Source organism: Pempheris klunzingeri, chromosome 11, assembly GCF_042242105.1.
Source record: "Pempheris klunzingeri isolate RE-2024b chromosome 11, fPemKlu1.hap1, whole genome shotgun sequence".
NCBI lineage: Eukaryota > Metazoa > Chordata > Actinopteri > Acropomatiformes > Pempheridae > Pempheris > Pempheris klunzingeri.
Window position 1 is genome coordinate 26,094,745 of NC_092022.1, and position 17,399 is coordinate 26,112,143.

The following is a 17,399-nucleotide window of genomic DNA, read 5'->3' on the forward strand; positions in this document are numbered from 1 at the left end:
TTCAAACCACATTTAAAACGCATTCAAAGTGGTGAAATGATAAAAAAAAAAAAAATCAATTGAATTTAAAAATGGCAGCAAGCAGGCTGTAATAATCTAGAAAATGTTTATTAATAAAGTAGATTAAAATAGTAGAAAATACAAAACATTCTCTGGTTCCACTTATGTTTTTTTTTTTTTTTTATGTGATTGTGAGCTGAACATCTTTGGGAACAGTTGGGGAAAAACATCTGAAGAAGTCCTGAGGAATATTATAATGGACATTTTTCACTATTTCAAACTATTAATCAAGAAAATAACTGGCAGATTCATTGATAATGCAAATAATTGTTAGTTGCAATTTTCTAGTCTGCCAACAACACGACGCCACTCGGCCACCGTCCCTCTGCTCATTTGCAGTAAAGGAAGTAAAAGATTTGAATACATTATCATTGGTTTGACCTTTCGGATTCAATGCAAACCACACTTGAATGTTTGTATCTTCACACCTTGTTTCTGTCCCACTATGTTTGAGTATTTGGGATTAAAATAATTCAATTTGCAACAGATATTCAAGGTCGCCAGAGGATTCACGATGCATGGAAAGAGGACGGCTTGTCTCACTGGGTGATTCCCCACAGCGTGGCTCGGTCAGCGAGCAGAGAGATGATGGAGGCTGCCTTGGAGCGTCCAGTGGGGAGGGAGGAAGGCCGGCTGGTTGGTGCTAGTCGTCACATTTTAGAACTACAAAGCTGCTGTTGAGAGTGTTTTAACTTTTCACCTTCCAGCCTGGTACGGTCGAGCATAAACCATCTGGGACTGTGTCAGTGGCAGGCACATTAGTTGGCTAATCCCAAAAGCCCTTGACTAAACTGTTTGCAGAAAGGACGAGGAGGAGGCTGGCAGATAGCTGTAGTCTGAGCTCCGGGAGGCGCTATAGAGTCCCTAAAAATGTATTTTAGAGGTCCTTCATCCCAAGTGAACTGTTTCTCACTCAGCGTGGTCAGTGGTCTGATGCTTCAAAACTGTGGTTAACGCCCGTCCAACTTTCTGGAGTTGCAGTAAATCCGCATATGGAGATGCAGGGGTGGGTGGACGGTTTAAAGGCCAGACTGTAGCACAGGACAGCAAAGATTGTGTAAATAATTATTTTAACCCAAAACGTGACGTTTTCCTAAAAACAAACCAAGTAGTCTTGGTGCCCAAACCTAACCAAACAGCAACCCATGGTTAACCACAATCTTTATTTTGAAATTCTAACCAGAAGTTGCATATTTATTATCGCTAACTCGACCTTGATAGCCAGCTGCACGCAGAAAAAACAATGTCAGAGGAGAACCCACAGCTTCACAGTCTGAAGCGTCGGGCCACAGACCGAGCTGCCGTGTGTGACGAGTTTACTAACTGGACAACAAAGATCTATTCTATTCTATTCTATTCTATTCTATTCTAAGTTTGATCTTCCTCTGCTGCCACCAGCCGGTCAAGGTTTTCCCTTATTCTGTCAAATATCTCAACATCTACCACATGGATTGGTACAAAATGTGGTCCAGATAAACATGATGCATCCTCTGACTGTTCGTCTAGCGCCACCATGAGGTGACCTTTGTAGTTATTCTTCAGTTCAGTCCTAATTGATTGAATATCATTGAAATTTTCCAATCAATCTCAGCTGCACTTTGTGTTAAGTGCTCATTGGTCAGTGTTAGCATGCTAACATGCTACAAGTGAACATCACACCTGCTTAGCATTAATATGTTAGCATGTTAGCATGCTGATTTGAGCACTTAGCCCCATGTGCAGCTGTTCGTCTGTGGCTGCCGTCCAACAAAGTGACACGAAAGGTGAAAAATCTCTGAGAAAACATTTTCCTGTTATGCAAATGATTGTCACCACTGACCAATTTGCAAATGAAGTCAAATGATACTGACGTACACGGAGCCTAATGAAACCTGATGTACATCGACTGAACATCAGAGTAAACGGAGAGCAAGCAAAGATGGACAGAGTGCTTCTGCTCATCGTGGCTGCATCAGGCAAGTGGTTTGGATCTTTTACATGTTTATGTTGTTTTATTAACAGCACATTGCTCTCTCCCTGTATAGCACTATTATGAGGTACTTCAGTCATAATTGATGTGCAGATTTAATGCAAACTGAACATAAATTTGGTTTATTTTATGTCTATGGCATCAAGACATGTTTTGACCTACAGCACGGGGTCCCCAGGTCTGAGGGCCCCCCAAATATCTGAAAAACAGGAGCCACTCAGTGAGTTGTGTTTTTGATTTGGCTTTTAAAGGAACTTTGCTCAGTGGTGAAAGAGGCACTCAGATCCTTTTCTTACCAGTGGAGGCTCTGGGGAAATCTTTCTGTTCTATCAAATCTCCGTCGGTCTCTGCTCATAAAAATGAGCCTCGCTCAGAAAGTAAAACCTGAAACAGTTCACATCTCTTCTGGACTGTTCACAGGTCTTTAGTTTCTGTTTCTACATCCACTGTTGTTCTGGATCAACATGTTCTCTGTCTTTCTTTAGTCTCATCTGATGAACAACATGTCTGATTCCTGGATTTTCTCCATGTTTCTCCCAGTCTGAAGCCTTTTCTCACTTATTCTGCTTCACTGGCTTCTGGAACCTTTTAACTGAGGTTGGACACATTTTAGGGACATGAAGAAGAAGAAGATCCTCCAAGAAATGACGTCACCAGAAGAAGAAACAGCAGCGAGGACGCAGACGGAGCTCAGAGGGTTAAAAGGCTTTGAGTGGTCAAAAAGACTAGAAAGGTGCTATGCAGGTACAGTCCATGTATCATCATGAGTACAGACTGACTGACCGACGTGGGAAGAGAAGACAGGTGAGACTGAACAGGAGCAGAAACAAGAGGAGATGAGAATAAAACATGACGAGGGGAGGCTGTCTTTTACTGAAACACAGCAAACCTGGGGGGTCGGGCCCCTCCAGAGGGTCCCCAGATAAATCTGAGGGGTCGTGACAAGATTCATGAGGGAGAGGAGAGAAGAGGACCTGCTTTCATTTATCGGACTTTTCTCATCTTTGCCGTTTAGTGAGATCTGATCATTCTGCATGTCTGTCCTGCAGGGCTGTGTGCCGTCTCATCACGTGTCGTACGTCGGTACCATTTCCATTATGCGCAGAAGAACATGACCGAAGCGCAGAGTTACTGCAGAGAAAGGTACACAGACCTGGCCACGATAAACAGCATGAGGAACGTGGACGCCCTGAACAACGTGGTAAATTTAGAGAAGATGGTCTACTCTGAAAACAGCTATGTGAGTTCAAGGGTAACAACTGCATCACACTGCATTTGTTAAGAACATAAATTGTATATGTACCTCAAATCTGTAGTTAATAACTAAATGTAGGGCAGTAAAAGTCCACTGTTTCCCTCTCAAATGTAGCAGAGTAGAAGTATGAAGTGTTTTTAGTATAAAATTCCCTCGTTGTGTTTCCCTGTTGAGCTGCAGAGGAGGGACGGAAACAAAGGGAGGAGATTTTGCAGTAAAGAGACTTAAACTATGGAAATGATCCACTCAATTTAAAGCCTCACATTAACCTCAGACAAACTTTGGAATATATTTTTGATATATTTCTCCCCATCACTTATGTTAATGAGGAAAAAACATGTGGATCAGGTCTCTATATAGACGTGGATCAGGTCTCTGTGCAGACAGAGTATATATTGATTATATATTGTGATCATTGATATGTTATTTATATCTAAAGACTGTTTCCATAAAGAGCAGCTCAGACCAAACTCTTTAATTCAGAGACCCAAAGATTCAAGAATCCAAACATGAGCAGCACCAGATATTATATTAGGACACAGTGGAAGAAGAACTCCCCTTTAACAGGTAAAAACTCTCCTTTAACGGGTAAAAACTCCCCTTTAACAGTAGGAATCCCCTTTAACAGTAAGAATCCCCTTTAACGGGTAAAAACACCCTTTTAACGGGAAGAACTGCCCTTTAACTGCAAAAACTCCCCTTTAACAGGTAACAACTCCCCTTTAACGGGTAAAAACTCCCTTTTAACGGGTAAAAACTACCCTCGAACAGTAAGAATCCCCTTTAACAGGTAAGAATTTCCCTATAACGGGTAAGAACTCCCCTTTAACGGGTAAAAACTCCCCTTTAACGGTAAAAACTCCCCTTTAACAGGTAAGAACTCCCCTTTAACGGTAAAAACTCCCCTTTAACAGGAAGAATTCCCTGTTTAATGGGAAGAAACCTAGAACTGAACCAGGCTCAGAGGAGGTGGTTTTGGGTAGAGGTTGGACCTTTAAAATCAAGAGGAGGATCTAAAGCTTTACATTACAATGGAGGCTAAGAAACACAAATCATATGTTGCTTCCAGAGAGCCTGGATCGGGCTGCACAGCAGCTGGACGTGGTCGCTGTCAGACAGAAGTTTTGGAGAAGACAAGTTCAGACGGTGGATGTCTGGAGAACCGGACAATGCAGGCGTGTCACAGGTCTGCACAGTTATGAATGAATATGGATACTGGAAAGACTTTAACTGTGACAGGCTCCAACAAGTAATGTGCTGTGACGTCAGAGGTGAGAATATACTGACGTTAAAAACTTTGACTCTTTGCTTACATTATTTTGGTCCACATAGCATCAATAAATCAATCAAACAAACCATATTAGCACACAGGCAAGTCAGAACAAGTAAATTAACTATTAAAAACTAACTAGCAACCAATGTATAGATGTAAAGGGGGACTTTACAGATTGGATGCCTGCATGCTGACATGTGTTTGATAAATCTGAGAAAAATAAAGAGAGAAAAAATGCATCTATTCAGTGCTGCGTTTAAGGACATTTTGAGGACCGACTGTAGAGAAATATTTAAAAGAGAGGCGAAGTCGTGGGACCTTATTTCTGTGTACAATATTCCAAAGGCGGGAGACAAATAAAGTTTTAATCCTGTTTGAATTGTGCCATGAATCACTCACATGATGCTTTTCAGTTTAAAGGATAATTTCACAAGTCAGGATAGTCTCAGTTTGTGGTGAAGACGGTAAAAAACCATTTAGTTATTACATCCTCTGGTCTCCTGCTAGCTAGCGAGCTAACTCTGCTACGTCCCCGTGCTAACATCCCTCATGTTCTCTGAGCTGCTGTGTTGGATCACAGACTCCTGGTCCTCTGATGAAAGATCAGACCCTTTACCTGCTGCTGGACCACATCCTGGTACCAAACACACTCACAGCAGCTTTAGCGCCGCCGGCTAGCTGGACACCATGTGGTGCGTCAAACTGTGACTTTCTTGACTTGGCCCTCAATTGATAAACATCATGTGTGTGATTCAAACAATTCAACCGGGATCTTAACTTTCTTTGGCTCTTGTTGTTGACTATCTGGACTCAACATATATAAAGATGATAATATAAATTCTCTGTCTCCTTATATCTCTGGATTAATGAGACTGGAAGGTGAGACCTCCAGACCTCCACTACACACTAACACACTGACTAACTAGCACACACACACTATAGACCTCCACTACACACTAACACACTGACTAACTAGCACACACACACACACACTATAGACCTCCACTACACACTAACACACTGACTAACTAGCACACACACACACACACTATAGACCTCCACTACACACTAACACACTGACTAACTAGCACACACACACTATAGACCTCCACTACACACTAACACACTGACTAACTAATCTGACCTTGACTCTTCCTGAGGGGAAGTTAGTGAACAGGTGAAGATTCATCATGAGACTGGAAGGTGAGCTGTGAGTTACAGCAGCTCTACTGTAACTAACGCTTCACTGTCGACTGTTTTCAGGGACGAATGTGACTTTTGTCCTCATCAACATCTCGTTGTCGTGGCCTGAGGCCCAGAGCTACTGCAGAGAACACCACACAGACCTGGCCAGTGTGAGAAACATGGCCGAGAACCAGAGGGTAAAGGAGATGATAGGTCCAGGAGAAGAAGTCTGGATCGGCCTCTTCAGGGGGCCCTGGAAGTGGTCGGATGGAAGCAACTCCCCGTTTAGGTACTGGAGACCGTCTGAACCTAATAACTACAATGGGAATGAGATGTGCGTAGCGGTAAACTTTGGCGACTCTGGAAAATGGGGGGACTGGAGGTGTGACGTGAAGAGAGCTTCCATTTGCTACCAACAAGGTGAGCGGCAACCAGTGATTGAAACAGCGTCTGAATGCTGAAAATGTGCGACAGATGCAGGATGTAACTGCCACATTTTCCCTGTCGTCTTTTAAACTGATTGAATTCTGGGCAGCACCAGAATCATAAAGTTATAATGTTATATGAACAGAATTCATTAAATATTCACAGTTACAGTTGTGACAAAGCAAGTGGTGAGACTGAGTCTGAAGAAAAGCTCCTCTCTGGATCTGAACGACCCGGCTGTGATGGAGGACATCTTGAAGCAGGTAAATCATGTTTGACCTCCCTCACGCAGAAGGTCATTTAACAAGAGCGCGTTCAGCACAAACCTTTTCTCTGAGCGAGTGATCATGTTGAGGAGTTTTGTGTCTCAGCTCAGACGGAGGCTGAAGGACAAGGGGCTGGACGAGAACGTCAGGCTGAGCTGGAGGAACCAGTCCGATGGAAAAGTCTTCCACAAGGACGACGAGAAGACGAGGAAGAGGAGAAAAAATTACGAGATCTAATGAATTAAGACGGTCAGAATAGAGCTGCAACAATTAGTCAATGCAACTGTTTTGATCATCAGTGAATCATTTTCCAAAAGCAAAAATGTCCAAATATTCGCTGTTTCCAGCTCCTCAGACGTGATATGTGGTCATAAACTAAATATCTTTGTTTTTTAGACCGTTAGTTGATTAAAATAAGACATTTAAATGTTGAAATGCTCTGGCAGTTGGAAACTGTAACCAGAATTTTATTGATGTACAAAGATTTGAAAGTAGTTAAACTGAATAAAATGTGTCTTTATAAAAAGTGAGTGTGTGAGTACATTTACTGAAGTACTTCAGAACATATTTAAGATACTTGTACTTGACTTGAGTATATTTCATTTTATGCACCGCAGATGATGAATGCTTGTAATGAACTGGAGGATGAAATGTTCATTTTGGGCTCAGACAATTCACCTCTTTTAGTTCAATTAACTATTTCAAACCCTTTTGGAAAATACATTGTCACAAAGCTGAAAACAGAATATAAAACGTTGCTTTCTTTTTCTTTTTTAATTTGGAATTGAATGCAGGATTTTTGCTTGCAATTTTAGTTGCAAATTTCACAGCATGGTATTAATAAAGTATATTGATTGATTAGATTTACCACCACTAGTCATTTATATGCAAAAAATACATATGTTTTTTAAAAGCAGAAAAAATGAGGGAAAAAATGAATGTCAATATATATGAAAAGGCTTAGAATTATTACTTCATGTTTTGTTATTTGTCTTTATATTTCCACATTTCTTTATTCTTTTTAATCTATTTTTTTTTTATTTCCACGTTTTTTAAATCACTTATTAATTCTTTCGTTCATTCCTTTATGGCACTCCTGAGTCTCCGTACTTTTGAGAGCACGTAAAGGCAACATGGAAGACGTCATCACGTCCTGCTGTTACCATGGACACGCAGTAGTCACAACAGTTGGTTAAAGTTAGCTAAACAGAAAAGGACAGATTCTCCAAACAAAACCTGTTAATTTGTGTCGGACATGTGAGTAAAAATGTCATTATATATAAATATATATATATATATATGTGTGTGTGTGTATAATTGAATGTTATATACCGACCCATTCAGACCACTCATTTTAATTTAACGTAACCGTTAGTCATTGTAACGTTAGCTTGCACAATTTCTTCTTTTATTAGCTATAATTACGATTTTCAAATTTAATCATGTTTACACATATTTCTCCAGCCTGACTGACTAAACAGACCTTAACTCTATTTAATAGCCCCTAAAGTACCGTGGAGTTCTCATGTACATCAGGGGACCAGCTGAAACATTAGCTAACTAGCTAATAGTTAATTAGCTAAATGTTAGCGTTAGCTGCTGGGAGCAATGGAGGAAGTAAAGCTGTGTTTAGTTGGGAAAAACATTAAAGTATTTTTTTGTATTAAAATCAGCCTCTACATATTAAACAGAAACTGATGCAGACCTCATATTTTATCATCATCATGAACACCGGTATTGATTATAATAATCAGTTATCAGTGTTGGAAAGTAACAAAGTACGAGGTATACTACTGCTACTTTACACCTCTACTCACTTTTCATTTTGCAGGAAAATATTGATAATTTATAACTTTTCATTACTGTTTACTCTGAGGATTCAGATATATTACAAAATATAACTTTATTGATGCCTTAGTGAAATTCACTACTGTGTTTATAAACTAACCTCAATCAATATATTGTATAATATACAACAGTCTGTAATGGGGCTTTCTGCATTATCAGTACTTTTACTTTCTGTACTTAGAGTATGATTTAATCCTAATACTTTTGTAATCTAAGTAAGCATTTAAATGCAGGACTTTTACTTGTAACAGAGTATTTTTACTCTTCCACCTACTCTATTTGTACTTCTTCCACCACCGATAAGTACTCTAATAATAAGTCATTTCCTTAAATTAGCATGCGAATCACAAGCATACCACAGTTCTAAACAAGAAGACACCATTTCTGATTTCATTACAATATTGGCACTCTTAGTCACACCGTGTTACCCAAACCGTACTAAGCAGGGATATCTACACCACCTGTATGTGGATTGAATGTTTAATATCTTCATAGTGTTTATTTAAATTAGAGAGGCGACACCAACTCGTTTTACAGACAGATTCTGATTCTCTGCGTCCACATCAGCATCTGTAGTGCTTCTACAACAGATGGAGACGGTACTGGAGTCAGACGGCCAGGGGCAAGTCGGAGGTGGAGAGACACGGAAGGAGGAGGACCAAGAGGAGACAAAGCTGAGCGGGACTCTCAGTAACCTCCATGTTTCAGCTCTTCAGGAGCTTCAGTGAGCACCTACAGCTTACAGACACGCAGTACACACTGCATCTGTCGCACACACTGACGGAGGCCTGGACGTGTCGGGGAGGGGTGATTTAGATTATTTGATGATTTATTTGTTTTCATTTCAACTGTCATCCAGTTCTTAGCAGCTCGGTTTGGATTAGGTCATATGAGTTTGATTTAGTCATTTTTGGACAAAAAATGATTCGATCAAAGAAATAAATTCAGTAATTTGACATTGTGATCAGATATATTGACCTCACTGAATAATAGTTTGAGACATTTAATTTGAAAGTCTGACCCCCTGTCACCCTCTGGGCTCCTTAAGCACATATTTGAAATACAATTTTTAAAATTATTTTATTATTATTGTATGTATCATTATTAAAACCTTATCTGCAATAATCACATCAAGGTATTTGATGATGAGTGTAACACCTTCGGCTCGTTTATATTCACTGCCCCCCCCCAGCCGGAACATCAACAGGGCAGACCAGCTGTGTCCCGAGTCCTACAGGGTCAATTCCCCCGACGAGATCCGACTGCTGGCCATCGCTGACAACTTCCAGCGGCAGTATTCATACTTATATCCCAACCGCAAGCCGCTGCTGCTCTGCCCTGTCAACGAATTCGGCGTTAAGGTGACACTGAGAATCCAACTGAACTTCCCAGGCGTCATTTCTCGGCTCGTATACCGTCTGTACCGCTGCCTAATACCTGTGTTTCTGTTTCTAACACTCAGAAGTTTGTGTCTATGACTCTGCGGCCCACGCCGTCAGTCCACCCTGAACTTTTCACCTGGGAGGGCTGCGCCTCTTTTGTGGCTGACTTCCTGTCTCTGGACCTTCTGGAGCCGCCGGTGGACCTGGTGAGAAAGACAACACCAGCACACAGATAATAATTTGATCCACTTATTTCAGAAGGGGTTTTCTTTCATCACATCAGGCTGTTAGCATAACTACTAGTTTCTGATTAGTAAATACTTCTCACATCAACATCCAAGTTTTAAAGGAATTTTTCCAGTGTTTTTTTAAACATATTTTGGTGCTTATGAAGCTAGTATGTACAAAAAGTTTTGGAATTGGTCTAGTGGATCGTCTCAGCTGGTAGATGTGAAACGTCCTTTGGGGCAACTTATAATGTAAAACACCAAAGTTATAAAATAACAAACAAATTGAACGATCAAGGCAGCAGCAGACCAGCAGTTCCTGTGTTCTGGGAGGTAAAATCACTGTTTTTGCGAATGTAGTCTGGTAGTCTCACGTCTGTGTTTAAGGTAACTGAATGTAAATGTTGTGGATATACTGCTACACTGACCGTGCACAGTGAAGGTGTGTGTGTTGCTGTCCCAGCCCAGGTACCTGTACTCTCCCACCACAGTGCTGCAGAGTCAGAGAGCCACATGTTTTGAATTTGCCACCCTGCTGTGCAGCCTGCTGCTCGGCGTCCACTACGACGCCTACTGCGTCAGCGGCTACGCTGCCAAAGAGATGTGTCTGCTCGACCAGAGCCTGCAGGAGTGCCCCCTGCTGCTGGAAACGGAGGTCAAGGTAAGTCCTGAACACTACTGCACTACTGCAGATATAAATGGCGGCGAAGAGCTTGGTCACGTATGTGTCCGTCAGCGATCTGTCTGCATGGTTGTGCTTTGTGCTTGTATGTGCAGAGAGTGATCTCAGAGCAGGAGTCGCAGGAGAATAAATACACAGTGAAACCTCTGAGGAAGCTGCAGAGTCACTTTGTGATGCAGCAAGAGAAGAAGAAACAGGACGCCGAAGCTGCGCTGCTTCAGAAACAAAAACTACAGGAGGTAACTGGATGTTTTTCCTGTAAAACCAACACAGGACGACAGCCGTAGAACTATTATTACTCTTGGGCATTTTATGACTTTATTCGTCAGTGACAAGAGACGGGAAATGTGGGGGGTACGTAGGCTGGGCTGTTTGCTGTAGGCCATACCCAACTTCCCCTCTTTCACGCTCTTCTCTATCTGATGAAGATCAATGAAGATCAAGAGAGACAACATTTCATAGTTTAGTACAGTACAAGCACTATGATAGTCATAGACAACACACGAAAGGTCCCTTAAATGAAGCTTAAAGTTTGATGATGAGCCGTCCTGTCTCGACTCTTCCTCCCTTCACCTTTGACCTCTTCTCTCCCCTCATGAGCAGGAGGGCGAGCAGCGGCCTGACGACCCCCTGCGAGGTCTGCGGGTGCACTGCTGGGTGCTGGTGCTGTCGGGGAGTCGGAGCGTCCAGGAGAACTTCTTCATCGACCCTCTGACCGGGAACAGCTACGCCACCGACGACGACAACTTCCTGGGCATCGAGAGCCTGTGGAACAATCTCAACTACTACGTCAACATGCAGGACTGCAGGGACGGCTGTGCTGTGAGTCCACGACAGCTTCAGGATAAACAGACAGACCTGACCGCACTAGATTCATTCTGTGTATGTGTGTGTGTGTGCAGGGTGTGGTGTACGACCTGGAGGATTTAAAGATGTGGGAACCCGTCTTGTACGGTGCAACCAGCAAAAAGCAGCTGATTCTCGATGTCTTGAAGAAAAAGGAGAATATGATGATGGGCAAAATCAGCAAGGATGAAGAGGTGTGCATGTGTGTTTTTCTGTTTGTGTATGCACATTTATACACACGGCAATTCACAGGGATGTAAAGATAAATTAAGGAGAAAACATAGAAAAACATTAAAGTTGCATGTAAAAGACAATTAAAACACAAGCAAATAGATAAATAGATACAGATTAGAAGGACGGTGTGTGTCTGATTGATTTGAAGCCACAGTAAACGTTTTCAGGCCTGATTTAAAGGAGCTGACCGTATTAGCAGACCTCAGTGTGGCAGAGAAACTAACAGCTGCTTCAAGTTCAGACCTGAAAGTAAGACTCAGAAGGACTAAAAATAGGTTTTCAAAGCAGAGGACAGCAAGCAGACAAACACTTTCAAGGATCAGGCTGATGATATGTTTCCTACTGTCAATAAATCCCTTTAAAAGACCAAAACCAGCAGTGAGTGTGGATTCTTCCACCACTGAAAATAGTCCCCAAAGAACACGCTATTTCCTAACTGTTTGTTTGATAAAACTGCAGAGACCAGCTGTTTTAGGACATTACAGAGCCATTACAGAGAGTGGTTTTAAAGATTTACATCTCCAGTAGGAACCAAAAGTCCTGGAGCTGAGAGACGGGAGAGTCTATTTATTTGTTTATTTCACACACCTGTAGTGGATCATATGACAAAAAAAACTGCACCCATAAAAGAAACATGATACAAAGATGAACAAATAAAATGAGATGAAAAAAAGACTTATTATGAACTTATTTTTACCACAAACTATGTTAAATGTAAACTCATCAGTGTGTTGCTTCTTGTTTTGAAGGAGGAGGAGCAGCCTCGAGTTTTTCAAATGCCGAGATCCTGGGTCAGTTACATCAATATCTCAAAAAAAGGTGCGGTTACTCCATGTGAGCACGAAAAACAGAAAAACACAAAACGCCTTGATGTAAAAGAACTATTCAAAAAGAGGAAAAAGATATTCAGTGTCCAGCGCTGGTCTGACACTAATGGCTTCTTAAACCCAAACACGCGTCACCTGATGCTGTTAACCCTCCACAAACTGCTGCCTCTGTGCTTTCATTCAGACCTGGAGACCCGCTGGCCGGGGAGAATGAGAGTGAGCCACTACAGGAAGGCCAAGCTGGAGACGTTTGAGCCGTACCTGAGGTCAGACGGCCTGGTCACACAACTGACTACGTACAAAGGCCTGGACCGTGAGGATTTTAGAGAACATTTTGGCTTTTTGATGGAAATTCAGAGTTTTAATGAAGGGAAGAAATACAAGGAGACAGGTGGCTTTTAGGGTGCAGTCCCTACAGATTTGAAAAGGAGGGCACAGAGCACTAAACGTGTGTTGATGTAGGTTTATGTCATTTGTTTTTGCATAACGTGTATATGTGCGTGCGTGTGTGTGTGTGTGTGTGTGTGTGTGTTAAAGGCACTGAGGTCCTCTTGGTGAAAGAGAGGTACCTGCACAGAATCGACCACCTGGTGGAGCGAGAGGTCAACAAGGTCGACAACTTCACCACAGAGCGCTTCAAACGGGGACGACGTTTCCACCTTTTATGTAAATCTGCTTCCTGTTGCGCTCCAGTTGAAACCTGTAGTGCCACCTTCTTCAAAAAATAACATAACAAAAACCAAGCTGAGAGCTGTGATCACCCAGATTACCTGTGCAGGAGGGCAGACGTGGGTTTGGTCCAAGTCTGAACAAAGTGTGAAAGCGGCGATGCTTCAGTTGTTTCATGTAGGATAAAATCAGGTTCTGTCCCCTTAAGGTTTTCAGATGGTTAGTGACACTGCGTCTCACTGCGTCTCACTGCGTCTTCATGGGAATTATGGCGAGCGGAATCTTGTGGGCAGTCAGTGGGCTCCAACCTTAACTTTAACTGTTGGTGATATTTCCTCAGTGATGGTGCGTTTGCTTCTCTCAGTTCACAGGTACAGCTCCTTGAGCGCAGACGCTGAGCGGGAGATGGAGTTCAGCAGTGCTCGTGGCGACGATCTGGTGCGGAGGGTGGAGTCGCCACACGAAATGACAGAAGTCTTCGAGGGCCGGAGCGACTTCCTCTACTACCGGCACGTCGTGTTCGATCGGCGCGTCCTGTTTTCAGATGACAATGATCTGGATCCCCCCATGGAGGTGAAAATGTGTAACAAAAAAATCACACTTGTGTCATTTTACTGTCGAATAAACACTGATGTTGATACTGAGCTAACATATTTACTCGAGATGTTTGCAGTGTCTGTCGTAAAGCTCATCAGCAGTCAGTGTAGGCTGAGGATGAGGACTGGTGTGGACTACCAGGGAGATGATTTTGTCGTCTATGTCCAACTTTGTGGATTTCCTTCATTTTGTCGTCGCGTGTGGGTTAAAGTGTCTCATCTCGACTGACTTTACAAACTTACGTACATTGTGTTTGCGCGTTTGTGTGTTTGCAAACAGAAAGTAGTGGAGCGTTTCCACAGGAACAGATCCAAACCAGCCAACGAGGACGTGGCCGAGCGAGTGTTCCTACTGTCTCAAAGACGGATCGAGGTGACCTATCACTTGGAGGATCACCGATTCATCCCTTCGAAGAGGAGCTTCATCAAACCGGAGGAGTCAACGGAGAATGAGAAGGCAGAGGACTTCAGACGTGATATGGTCTCCACCTTCCAGGTAACAAACACACAACGAGAAATTCAGCCTTTCAAAATAAAAGTCTCTTTGATCACACACTCCAGTGATAAAAACATGTGTATCTGTGTGTTTCTGTTCCTGTGTGGGGGGTTCAGGTGGATCCCTCTGTGAAGCCTCTTAAGACCCTAAAGCTGTATGAGATGCTGGTGGCCCTGATGAAGGACGAGGAGGAGGTGGTTCTCCGAATCAAAGGGTCTAAGAAAGAGGTAACCAAGTCCTGAGAGGCACCTGGAATAACAGTGGACCTGTGTCCCGTTACAGATTCAGAACACTTTAGGGCGACTCATTGTACAAAAACCACAGCAACAACATGCCCGCAGAAAAGTTCACATCCAGATTACGCAGAGTGTTAAGTAGCCTTACAGCAGAAGAACTTAGAATCATGATCAGAGGTCAAATCTCATATTCATTCAGCCTCAAAGAATGACTCTTAAACAGGCTGCAGGTAGCTCCCTTTAAAAAGAACAGTTGACAGACTAAAAGGTTAATTTTGGACTCTGCTTCTTCCACCACTCATGTGTGAGCAGGTGAGAGACATCGTGGCCTGCAGAGAGCAGGAGGAGGGAGACGCTCAGCTTTACTTCTCCCCATGGACGACAGCAGGAGCTGCTAAGGCCCGCAGCAAGAGACTGGAAATGGTAACACACACACACACACACACACACACACACACACACAGTTTGCCACAAGTACAGTCGAGTTCAGTACAGTCAAGCAGGCAAACACAGCTTTATTCTTGTAAAGATGCTTTTATTGAACCAGTTATTTCATAAACAGAATCACATGAGACAGACAGAAAAACAAATAAAGTACCACCTCCCACCCACAGCCCTGCTGCAGTAGAAATGTCCCTCTCGTTCAGACTCGAACGTTAAACTGTTGGGTTCTTAACGGCATGAAAACACTTGAGGAGGCTAACAGTCATTCTGACATCCTGTGTCGGCCATTTTGCAGAAGCGCATGGCTATAGAGGAGCAGCGGTGGCTGCAGGAGAAGGAGAAGGACATCCTGGCTCCCCTACTGATCCGGCTGGACAGCATAGAGACTCTGAGTGCCGAGGATGCCAAGCAGCTCCACCAGGACTGTTTGGCCGAGTTTAAACAGAGGCTGGTGGAGCACGCCAACCTCATCCAGGAGCGCTACGAAAAGGTACAGCACAGGTTTACCCAGGATGATTATTATGGCTCTTTTCCACTGCAGGAACTTGAAGGATAACTTTTTATACCTGGGCCATTTTTACATCTAAATGTGTTGGAATTGGTCCAGCACCAAACTACATTCACAAAAACAGGAAATTTAGCTCACAGAACACAGGAGTTGCTGCTCGACTGCTGCCTGCATCAGTTTGTTTGTTTGTTTGTTTGTGTTATTGTGTGTCTTTGATATTTTAAAGGATTTGTTTGGATCCAGCACAATATTTGTGGAACACACAATAACACACACAAAGACAGGTTTGAGGCCACGGTTCTGCGACATAAAATTACTCTTCTGTACTGTTGTATTAGCAAACTGGGATGTGACTCGACACATTGTATTCTACATTTGTGCCCTAATCAGAGGCTGATATTAAATCCAGGTTACCAGCAGTGCTGTGGATGATGATACAGGAACCATTATTTGACTGTTTGGGTAAAATAATGGTTGGTAATCCAGCATTTTAAAAATGAGAAAAGCGGAGAACACTTTTTGGACAAACAAAGCTTGAAATCATCAATATTCTACTATGATTGAAGATTTTTATAATTCACTAAATTAAGATCAGTAACTAATATCAATTCACGCATCAGCTCCTCACATTTGGACACGTAGGCATCATCTCTCGCCTACAGTTTATGTCGACTGTATCTGTTGTTGTGTTGGCCAGAGCTCGTCTTCTGTATTATCACAAAGAAATCCCAGTTAGGTTTTTATTCCCGCGTCGTTCGGCCCCAACGCTAACACAGCCGCATAAAATGTGTTCAGGAGACACAGGAGCTGCAGAGGAAGCAGCAGTGGTACCAGAAGAACGAGGTCCACTTGACCATACAGCAGAGGAACGAGTACAACGCCTACTGCTCAGAGAAAACACTACGAATAGAAGTTGCCAAGAAACGGCTCAGCATGTACGTACACACACACACACACACACACACACACACACACACACACACACACACACACACACACACACACACACACACACACACACACACACACACACACACACACACACACACACACACACACACACGCGTCTTCATCTGAACATTGTAGCAGTTTAAAGTCATAGTATGATATTAGACCATTGCTAATATCGGCTGTCTTGTGTGTTGTGGCCCAACATCAAATGTTTTGTCCAAATGGGATGAGTGTGTGTTTATTTGTGCCCGTTGTTGTGCGTTTTTTGTTCCAGGCACAAGGAAGAAGCTCCTCAGAAGTACCGTGTTCTCGATCAGAGGCTGAGACGAGACTATCGACTGGCCCCTCACCTGCTCAGCTGAGCAGAACACCTGCCTTCTTTTAAACGGGTATTTTTTTTGGACATACTTTGATATTTACACGTGTGGTAGGTACAAAGCATTTTGAAAGTTCCACAAGGTGAAATTATTACACTTTAAAAAACCAAAGTCACACAGTAACACAAGTTAACCGATGGAGGCAGCGGCACTCTGTGCTCTGCAAGGTAAAATTGCTGTTTTTGTCAATGTAGTCTGGTGTGTTTGCAGAGAGCAATTTAACAGCTGTTTGTGGTGGCTGCTGGCTGAGGTGATCTACTGGACCAATTCCAACATTTTTAGTACCCACCAGTCATTTCGAGACCAGGATATGTACAAGTTGTGCCCATATATTTAAAAATACTGGAATTACCCTTAAAATACTAAGCGAAATATGTACATTTTATAGATGCACAAACAGTCGAGCTTCAAATTACATTTAAGTTATTTCAGTTGGAGGTGTGGTTTCAAAATGTTCCGATCTCCGCCCCAGGAAGAGCCTCGTGTCCGGAGCCACTAACGGGGATCTTGATGCATGTCAAATAATAAAATGAACCCCAACAGTACTAATCACTAAATATGTGTTTGTAACAGTCACTATGAATTATAGTTTTTGACCTATGAATGATGGGCCAAGTCTGTTTATCAAACTCCTGCATCCAT

The 17,399-nt window shown here is 42.7% G+C and overlaps 1 protein-coding gene and 1 long non-coding RNA gene across 2 annotated transcripts; both read left to right on the plus strand.

Annotated features, from left to right (window-relative positions):
- Window positions 1-6,110: 6,110 nt before the first annotated feature.
- LOC139209188 (uncharacterized) lies at window positions 6,111-6,647 on the plus strand. Its single transcript, XR_011585206.1, has 3 exons — window positions 6,111-6,162; window positions 6,334-6,431; window positions 6,540-6,647. It is a non-coding gene; the product is annotated as an uncharacterized lncRNA (long non-coding RNA).
- A 2,225-nt stretch (window positions 6,648-8,872) lies between these two features.
- On the plus strand, window positions 8,873-16,742 carry ccdc135 (coiled-coil domain containing 135). The gene is made up of 17 exons (XM_070839006.1): window positions 8,873-9,006; window positions 9,475-9,643; window positions 9,745-9,870; window positions 10,355-10,552; window positions 10,669-10,812; window positions 11,177-11,395; window positions 11,476-11,625; window positions 12,403-12,472; window positions 12,665-12,793; window positions 13,018-13,146; window positions 13,514-13,722; window positions 14,026-14,241; window positions 14,358-14,468; window positions 14,790-14,900; window positions 15,217-15,411; window positions 16,225-16,364; window positions 16,655-16,742. Exons 1-17 carry the CDS (start codon window positions 8,873-8,875, stop codon window positions 16,740-16,742), a joined length of 2,538 nt encoding a protein of 845 aa, XP_070695107.1.
- Window positions 16,743-17,399: the final 657 nt, after the last annotated feature.